Source organism: Acyrthosiphon pisum, unplaced genomic scaffold (genome assembly GCF_005508785.2).
Source record: "Acyrthosiphon pisum isolate AL4f unplaced genomic scaffold, pea_aphid_22Mar2018_4r6ur Scaffold_21200;HRSCAF=23285, whole genome shotgun sequence".
NCBI classification, from domain to species: Eukaryota; Metazoa; Arthropoda; class Insecta; order Hemiptera; family Aphididae; genus Acyrthosiphon; species Acyrthosiphon pisum.
Window position 1 is genome coordinate 301 of NW_021770642.1, and position 10,912 is coordinate 11,212.

General features: G+C 27.9%; 2 protein-coding genes across 2 annotated transcripts; one reads left to right on the plus strand and one right to left on the minus strand.

Moving 5' to 3' along the window:
- Positions 1-2,659: 2,659 nt before the first annotated feature.
- LOC100574275 (protein ANTAGONIST OF LIKE HETEROCHROMATIN PROTEIN 1-like) lies at positions 2,660-3,883 on the plus strand. Its single transcript, XM_008185136.2, has 2 exons — positions 2,660-3,269; positions 3,503-3,883. The coding sequence occupies exons 1-2, from the start codon at positions 2,719-2,721 to the stop codon at positions 3,846-3,848; spliced, it is 897 nt and encodes a 298-aa protein (XP_008183358.1). The 5' UTR covers positions 2,660-2,718; the 3' UTR covers positions 3,849-3,883.
- A 3,165-nt stretch (positions 3,884-7,048) lies between these two features.
- On the minus strand, positions 7,049-7,603 carry LOC103309529 (protein ANTAGONIST OF LIKE HETEROCHROMATIN PROTEIN 1-like). Its single transcript, XM_029492305.1, has one exon. It carries the CDS (start codon positions 7,601-7,603, stop codon positions 7,049-7,051), a length of 555 nt encoding a protein of 184 aa, XP_029348165.1.
- Between the last annotated feature and the right edge of the window lie 3,309 nt (positions 7,604-10,912).

Genomic DNA, 10,912 nt, shown 5'->3' on the forward strand with positions numbered 1-10,912 from the left:
TATTTATAAAAAAATTATTAAACATATTAGATGCAGTTATTGGATAATTTTTCACATTTACTTCACACTCATTATTTTTTAGTTTCACAATGTCATCATTAAACCTTAATTTAGAATCAGTAACTTCGTTTATTAGATTCCATGTCGATTTTGGATTAGAACTTGTACTTTTAAATTTTTTTTCATAAAAATTATTTTTAGCTAGCCTTATAGTTTTTGTGAAATTATTTTTATATTTTTTATAATGCAAAGCTAACGTTAAATTATTTGGATGTTTTTTGCATTTCATTGAAAGAAATTGTTTTCGACGGGCTGAGGTTAACAATCCATTTGTCATCCATTCTTTTAAACGTATGTTCTTTGATCTCAATATTATATGAGTAGTAGATTTATCAATTGCATTTTTAATTATTTTATCAAAAACATTATAACAATGATTGACATCATTATAAGCATCATATACATCGGTCCAGTTTTCATTGGCTAATATTGACGTAATCGATTTATAATCAATTTTATTAAACATTTTTCGATTATTTACAAAATTAACATTACTTGGAATTGAAACACAAACCGTACTATGATCTGTTATATCAGTGAGTATTACACCAGCATTGATTTTACTTGTAACATTATCATTACCATTAATAAAAATGTGGTCTAAACAAGAATGATTAACACCCTTTGGCAATCTGGTATAAACGTTTATAAAAGAGATAAATGCACATTCAGATAACATATTAAGATATTTATTATTATATTCCTGTACACCTATTATATTGATATTCGTATCACCAGTTATTACCGTTAATTCATTGTTAGTATTTAAACCATCTATTACTTTTCCTAATGAATTTATAAAGTTATCGCTATCAGTATTGGGGGACCTATAGACACATATTAAATTAATTGGCACTTTGATATTAGATATATAGAGTTTTACTATATTAGAATCTACGAAATCATACTCAAAAAACTCTACACTTAAGTAATGTTTTGCAAATACCATAACACCATCGTTTTGATTTCTTTTTATAGAAGAAAAATACAAACTATAGCCATCTAAAATATAATTACATGATTGAATATTATGCCAAGTTTCCGTAAGTACAATTATATCAATGTTCCTATATTTAGCATAATTTTCCAGAAACAATAGAAGCTCATCAAAGTGTGCGTTTATACTCCTAATATTGCAACATATTATATTTAGATAATTATTACACACATTATTATTAATATATACAAATTCGGAAAAAGATTCATAGTAATTTGTTCTGTAATTCAAATATCCCTTACAGACGTTTTCCATAAGAGTAAAAAGTTAAAACTAATAGTAATATAAACACAAATAAAGTATTAAGTTAACTTAGTTAAAGATAACTCATTCTCGACAACTATAGCTTTTGTAAGTTCGGTTTTTTTTATAAATAGTTTATAGTCTCTGAACCAGACAAATTTATACCCCGAATCACGTGCAAATATTTTAGTTTTATAAAATAAATTTCTATTGAATTGTGTTAAATTATCATTAATATAAATAGGTTCATTTTTCCAACTTGCTTCGACACTATTACCTGTTGGTTTGATTTTCCTAAATGATTCCATCAGATCTTTTTTTACTTGTTTTGATGTTAGTTCAGCTACGATTTTCTTTGACCTGGTATTGAATTTTGATTGGACACGATAAGCATTGACAACATCAATTTCCACGTTCAATAATTTTGCAATTATTTTGACTGTATTTTTACAATCCTCATTTATTATTTCTAGTACATTTACAATTTCAACGAAATTATCTAGTGACTTTTGTTCAAGTATATTCAATTTGTTCGACAGTACATTTAAATCGTTACGTAAATTATTATTTTGAACTTTTAAAATTCTGTTTTCTTCCCTCATGTCTTTCATAGATTTAAGAAGTTCTTGTAGTTGCTCTCCAAAGGAGTCAAACTTATCACTCATATAACAGAGTCCGTTAAATTACTGAATGATTCATTTGTTAACATACTTGCTTCATTTTCCTTCTTATCGTTCACAGTAGGTGATTTGGTTTTAGCATCAATAGGGGCAGCGCTCACCAAAGTAACATGACGCGTGATCTGACGTATGATATGACCAAATAGTAACAAGTGATTTGTTTGACTTACACCAAAATGACGTGATTTTCTAATGACAAATAATTTCCATGTTTTTTTTTTCATTTCCCATCATGTCGTCTGAGGATGAAGACGTTCTTGCTGCAGTAAATTTAGTAAATTATATTATTTTTTAAAATTTTAGGGGGGATCTATGGATTTTTTATTCTCTACGGTATATTTTTTTTTAACAATTTCAGATTCTGAGCGGAGCGATGAATGTATTATTTTACAATTATGTGTGGTTTTTTTATTTTTTTATTTATTTTTATTTTTGTTTGTCTATCATCACCCTTTACTATTTAGGACAGTAAAAATTCTTATATTTTCTTCAACAGTACCTATCTTTTCTGATAGGAAAGTGATTTTAGTTGGTACTTATAAGTGAGTCAAAAGCAATTTCCCAGTAGTTTTCAAAAGTAACGGGAAAAACAATAAAAAAATTAAGCAAAAATTATATATAATTATATTAGAATTTATAACATATAACTTATAACATTAATAAAATATTTTGACTTGTTTTGAGCTGAAAAATTGAAAAATTGTTTTATTATTTAGGTACTTCGCTGGCGAATCATCAATGAAGGCTATATCATACTATTTTTTAAGAGGTGAAACTACTGTGAGAAATATAGTGGAAACTACTAGTGAATCGTTGTGGAGTGTATTACAACCGTTATACATGCCAGTTCCTACTAAAGAAAGTTGGACTAATGTGGCTGAAAGATATCAAGAACTGTGGAATCTACCCAACTGTGTCGGCAGTATTGACGGCAAGCATATAAGGATTAAAGCACCGGCCAATTCAGGATCAGCATTCTATAATTATAAAGGATTCTTCTCTATAGTATTAATGGCAACGGCAGATGCCGATGGAAAATTCATAACAATAGACGTTGGAGAATACGGTCGCAATAGTGACGGACGTGTTTTAAAAGAATGTGCTTTTGGTCAACAATTGCTGAAAAACAAACTCGATTTGCCTGAACCATCAACTTTACCAGGAGAAGAAAATGAACCACCATATGCATACTATTTTGTTGGTGATGAGGCTTTCCCTCTAATGAATAATTTATTGAGACCTTACCCAAGGAGACAATTAACAAATGCAAAACGTATCTTTAACTACAGGTAATTTTAATAAGTTATAACTATTAACTTTAACTATAAAAAAAGGGGCAAGTAGTAACCGTTCTACTGTCAGTTGGTGTTTATTTGGTTCCAATATAACTTACTACTATTCTTGTATATAACTTTTAAGCCTTAATTATAAACATTTTATAAATTTTTAACTACAAAATAATATGCACATTTTATTATAAAAATATTTTTTTTTTATTAAAATTTGTACAAATATTTTATAGACTTTCTCGTGGACGTAAATCAATAGAATGTGCTTTCGGAATGATGACATCAAAATTTAGAATATTGGAAAGCCCAATATGCCGTAAAATTGAAAAAGTTGATACTTTAGTAAAAGCAATATGCGTTTTACACAACTTTATACGTACACACGATGGTATTTTTTCAACTTCCACAGATCTACAAGAATATTCTACAGGATATAGTGGTGAAACTCAATTCAACTCACAAGAAAATAGAAGTAGAACAAGACCATCTAATGTTGCAGTAGAATCGAGAGATAGATTATGCTATTATTTTTTAAAACCATATGCATCACTGCCTTGGCAAAACAATTATGCTATTTAATTATTTAATTTTATATGTGGGTAATATAAAATATTGTTAAGTCAATTATGAATAATTATAATTCATTACAAAACGTATTGTAAAAATACATAAATTAAATCTACAATATAATTCTTGTATAATAATATCTAATGTATAATAATATCTATTGTTTTTAATAATTTAGTAGTTAAACAAATTACTTACCGGTGGCTCCAATTTGTTTTCCAATATTTTCCCAAGCTTTATCTTGCGCAAATCTACATGAGTATTCTTTTGTATTATAATCATAAATACATTTATGATTTTCAATGAATTCAACGAATTTTATGTTGAAATCAGGATCGTCCTTCATAATGGAACTTAAAAATTAAAATATTAATTAAGTAATAATATTAAAGACAAAATTGCATAACTTAGTAGGTTGTATGCATAGTATATTTTTTTAATGTGTATTAATAAGTAGGTATACTTACTGTATAATAAATACTGTATTTTGTACTAAGAAAAAATAACTTCTTTAAATAAATCTTGTATAATTGTAAACTTGTATACTTAAAAACTTAAAAACTTTGTATACTGTACATCGTCCCTCCGTCGAGTGCAATTTGGAAATTATGCATTTCCATGTGACAAATGACAAAAAGTAGTGCACGCGCTATTTTTTGAGCGACAAGCAACAACAATATTTAAACATGAAATGACATGTCGATTTGGTGGGCGGGATAAAGTGATTTTCAGTTGTAATTGTAAACAAAATTATATGAATGACATGTTACTAACACGTCACTTGTCATTTCACTCGTCAGATCACGCGTCATGTTACTTTGGTGAGCGCTGCCCCTTAAATTTGAATGAATATTAATTTATGCAACAGCCATATGTAAGTGTGCGAATGGAGTTTTCACTAGCAATCGTGCGTACTTATATACAATAATGTCAATAATATGAAACTTTGTATTCCTACCGATACTTAGCTTTATTGTTGGTATGTATAGTAAATGGATTTTATCATTTAAATATGTAATAATGATTTCTAGAGCATAATTAATACCATAAAAATATATACGTAGGTACCTATTTATGAATTATGACTTATAGTAAATATAATAACACTATATTGCGCATAGTACCTATATAATAATATATACCTAAATTATATTTATATTGCTATATATTATATTACTGATATTGAATATTGATAACGAGTAAAGACATACAATATTTTAATTTGTATTTTTGTTTTGGCTATAATGCACGCGTTGTACATACGTTACTTGTTAGTTATATTCTTAAAATAATGGCTATGATTTTTGTTTTTAGTATTAGGTATACATATTATTGTTTAAATATAAATTAATTATTATGTTTATAATTAAAAACTAATAATATAACGTTATATGCAATGTCTACATTATAATTTACATTTTAATCTATATATTATGATATTTTATTCAGATTAATCTCTCATCCCGTTTATCGAATTTGAACATTTCAAATCCTTTACATTATTTGTACAACGAAAACGTTGATACGCCGTCGCGTGGAAGACCGATGTCTGCACTGACATTGAGTGCTACATATCAGGTTTATTGATTAGATAAAATTATATTTCATATCATTCGTTAATTTTATTTTTATTTTTTTTAGGAATCACCACGCAAGTCAAGATTAGTTAAACGTCCCCAGTCCGCAGATACAATAAATAAGATTAATAAAAGCCGACATATTTCATTTGATTTCAACGATCAACAGATAGACACGGGTAAATATACAATTTCTGAATATATATATATTGGTAATAATCATTGCTTAAATATACACGGTTATTGCAGTAGTATCCCCACTAGGTATATCATTTTATCACGTTAGGGAATTAAAATGGTAGCATAAGGGGCAGCGCTCACCAAAGTAACATGACGCGTGATCTGACGAGTGAAATGACAAGTGACGTGTTAGTAACATGTCATTCATATAATTTTGTTTACAATTACAACTGAAAATCACTTTATCCCGCCCACCAAATCGACATGTCATTTCATGTTTAAATATTGTTGTTGCTTGTCGCTCAAAAAATAGCGCGTGCACTACTTTTTGTCATTTGTCACATGGAAATGCATAATTTCCAAATTGCACTCGACGGAGGGACGATGTACAGTATACAAAGTTTTTAAGTTTTTAAGTATACAAGTTTACAATTATACAAGATTTATTTAAAGAAGTTATTTTTTCTTAGTACAAAATACAGTATTTATTATACAGTAAGTATACCTACTTATTAATACACATTAAAAAAATATACTATGCATACAACCTACTAAGTTATGCAATTTTGTCTTTAATATTATTACTTAATTAATATTTTAATTTTTAAGTTCCATTATGAAGGACGATCCTGATTTCAACATAAAATTCGTTGAATTCATTGAAAATCATAAATGTATTTATGATTATAATACAAAAGAATACTCATGTAGATTTGCGCAAGATAAAGCTTGGGAAAATATTGGAAAACAAATTGGAGCCACCGGTAAGTAATTTGTTTAACTACTAAATTATTAAAAACAATAGATATTATTATACATTAGATATTATTATACAAGAATTATATTGTAGATTTAATTTATGTATTTTTACAATACGTTTTGTAATGAATTATAATTATTCATAATTGACTTAACAATATTTTATATTACCCACATATAAAATTAAATAATTAAATAGCATAATTGTTTTGCCAAGGCAGTGCATGCATATGGTTTTAAAAAATAATAGCATAATCTATCTCTCGATTCTACTGCAACATTAGATGGTCTTGTTCTACTTCTATTTTCTTGTGAGTTGAATTGAGTTTCACCACTATATCCTGTAGAATATTCTTGTAGATCTGTGGAAGTTGAAAAAATACCATCGTGTGTACGTATAAAGTTGTGTAAAACGCATATTGCTTAGATTATATAGAATGTCTATTGATTTACGTCCACGAGAAAGTCTATAAAATATTTGTACAAATTTTAATAAAAAAAAAATATTTTTATAATAAAATGTGCATATTATTTTGTAGTTAAAAATTTATAAAATGTTTATAATTAAGGCTTAAAAGTTATATACAAGAATAGTAGTAAGTTATATTGGAACCAAATAACACCAACTGACAGTAGAACGGTTACTACTTGCCCCTTTTTTTATAGTTAAAAGTTAATAGTTATAACTTATTAAAATTACCTGTAGTTAAAGATACGTTTTGCATTTGTTAATTGTCTCCTTGGGTAAGGTCTCAATAAATTATTCATTAGAGGGAAAGCCTCATCACCAACAAAATAGTATGCATATGGTGGTTCATTTTCTTCTCCTGGTAAAGTTGATGGTTCAGGCAAATCGAGTTTGTTTTTCAGCAATTGTTGACCAAAAGCACATTCTTTTAAAACACGTCCGTCACTATTGCGACCGTATTCTCCAACGTCTATTGTTATGAATTTTCCATCGGCATCTGCCGTTGCCATTAATACTATAGAGAAGAATCCTTTATAATTATAGAATGCTGATCCTGAATTGGCCGGTGCTTTAATCCTTATATGCTTGCCGTCAATACTGCCGACACAGTTGGGTAGATTCCACAGTTCTTGATATCTTTCAGCCACATTAGTCCAACTTTCTTTAGTAGGAACTGGCATGTATAACGGTTGTAATACACTCCACAACGATTCACTAGTAGTTTCCACTATATTTCTCACAGTAGTTTCACCTCTTAAAAAATAGTATGATATAGCCTTCATTGATGATTCGCCAGCGAAGTACCTAAATAATAAAACAATTTTTCAATTTTTCAGCTCAAAACAAGTTAAAATATTTTATTAAAGTTATAAGTTATATGTTATAAATTCTAATATAATTATATATAATTTTTGCTTAATTTTTTTATTGTTTTTCCCGTTACTTTTGAAAACTACTGGGAAATTACTTTTGACTCACTTATAAGTACCAACTAAAATCACTTTCCTATCAGAAAAGATAGGTACTGTTGAAGAAAATATAAGAATTTTTACTGTCCTAAATAGTAAAGGGTGATGATAGACAAACAAAAATAAAAATAAATAAAAAAATAAAAAAACCACACATAATTGTAAAATAATACATTCATCGCTCCGCTCAGAAGCTGAAATTGTTAAAAAAAAATATACCGTAGAGAATAAAAAATCCATAGATCCCCCCTAAAATTTTGAATTTTGACCTGCTTGATTCACCAACTAGATTCACTTTCCCATCAAACAAGATACTGAAGTTCAAAAAGATACTAAAATCGAAGCATTATTTCGACTACTTATCGTGTACCCACATACGCAAAATAATTTTAAAAAAATTTAAAAAAAAACACATCATTGTAAAATCAATACATACGCTTAGAATCTAATATTAATATAAGATGAAATTTTTCATAAAATATTGTAAATATTTTTAAGCATCAGAATGTAAAGAAAGGTGGAAGAATCTTCGGGCATGTTATACCAGGCATTTAAAACATAAATTACCATCTGGGTCTGGTGCAAAACCTAAAAGACCCTACTACTTGGCAGAATATCTAAATTTTTTAGAGCCATTTACAAAATCACGTAAACAAACGGGTTAGTAAAATAAAAAATATACAAATTATATATTTGAAATATTGTACATATTTTACTACAATTATTTTAATTGTGTGCTTAGGAAATATACCAGTCACTTCAAATACTGTCAACGAACATTTAAGCGAAAATGATCTTGAAAACAACGATGACCAAGCTTCCGATGAATATGAGTTCGCAGATCAAAGTTCTGATAATTTGGCTGATCCAAATTCAAAGGAAGATAATTTATATTCTCCATCTACATCTAGTGCTAATATAAATAAAAATAAAAAAAAACTCGCTACAGTTCTTTTATCAGATGTCAACAAGGCTGCCCTCGAGTTCTTTTCCAAGAAGAAGAAAACTGATACCGAAGAAGACATGGATTTATGCTTTTTAAAAAGTTTGTTACCAGACATGAAATTGATGACCCCAGACCAGAAAAGGCGTTACAAGGTTCAAATGATAAATGCAGCTAGTTGCATATTAAGTGAGCATACAGTTTCTGCAGTTTATAATCAACATCAAACACCACATTCATTATCTCCACAAGTTCAACGTCAAACACATGCATTTTCACCACCAGATCAACGCCAAACACCTGTATTTTCACCACCAGATCAACGCCAAACACCTGTATTTTCACCACCAGATCAACGTCAAACACAGGAGCTCACTGAAAAGGGCATATACACCTATCCATTTTATAACTAAATGTTAAAAGATAAGATATAATATAATACAAAATATTTTAATTCTATTATACAAGTATTTTAAACATATTTTATTCATTTACAGGGCTATTTAATTATTTTTATTTTGTTTTTCATATTGCTCATATTTACTTCGTAACTACAAGTCTACAAATATTGATTTTATCTACTTAATCAAAAATGTTTAGTTTATGAATAAATTATGTTATATAATAATAATTAATATTTATTAATAAACTGAATATAATTCAATTAATATATTATTTTATTTACTGGTATGGTAAATTTATATTATATTATTATTATTTGTATTCAACACATATTAATTTATGAATAATACGTCTTTCGTTTTAAAGAATTATTTAAAATTAATTAATTTTAAGAATTAACTTGGTAAAATGTTTCGTTTTACTTACCTAAGTGTGATAAGTAATCGTTCTTGAGGGCACACTGCTCTTCTATAATTGGTATCTTTTTTCTGGATTTCTGGTCCAACTAACCTAACCAACTCTTCAAATGTCGATTTTTCCATTCTGTAAAAACTTTTAAAACGATCTGGATCATCTAGTTCTTTAAACACAGAGTATAAACCACGAGAATAGCAATTTTTACGCCAAAATGGATGGACCCAGTATTTTCGCACTATAGAACCTTGATTATAATTTAAATAATTTACTAAATTTACTGCAGCAAGAACGTCTTCATCCTCAGACGACATGATGGGAAATGAAAAAAAAAACATGGAAATTATTTGTCATTAGAAAATCACGTCATTTTGGTGTAAGTCAAATAAATCACTTGTTACTATTTGGTCATATCATACGTCAGATCACGCGTCATGTTACTTTGGTGAGCGCTGCCCCTTAGAGAGTATATTGATACTCTCAATGACGATGAGAATCTCTTAATGTTTCTCCAAAGAGCACGCTATATGATGGATGGGTATCTGCATGGACAAGTTGGCCCACAGCCATGATAACCTGAGAAAATATTTTATTTCAAATTTTATTATTATTTTTATACAATTTTTATACTTTTAACAACTTTTTTATGACAGATTTAATTATTGACAAATTATATATTTAATTTTTTACATTTATTGACAAATTCAATTAGTAGTGAATAGTGATGAATGTATTGATTTTACAATGACTATTTTTTAAAGGTAGGTATGTGTGTTTTATTATATTTATTATATAATTATATACAAATACAATAAATATAATAGGCGATGAATGTATTAGTTTTACAATGATTATGTGTGTTTTATAGTTCTATTATATTTATATATTATGATTTATGACATTGTATGTTTTATAATTTTTTTTAATAAATATAATTTTAACAATGTTCATAATAATGGTTTTAATGCCTTACCTTAGAAAAGAAAAAACAACTTCAGAAGCTTCAAACCATGACAAAATATATATCTTGTCATGCTTCAAACAGTTAAAACTAAAACGTGTACTAAAACTAGTAAAACTTTCAACTTCAAATTATGTAGATTAGGATCAGATATCTATAGTATCTATAGTAAAATAACGAATTGACATTTTTTTTTCATGGTTGGTCACTCTAAATGTCGGAGAAAAAATTGGTTGTTATCATTTGTCGGAGAACGGCCCTCGGCCGCATGTGAGTTACCTGTGACTCTTACATATTTTCCACTTAACGTGGTCACACTGGTAAATCCAAACAGCTGTTCTCAATAATTCTTGCACTAAATTATTGTAAATTGTGTTATCATTATATGATCCACTTGGGGTAT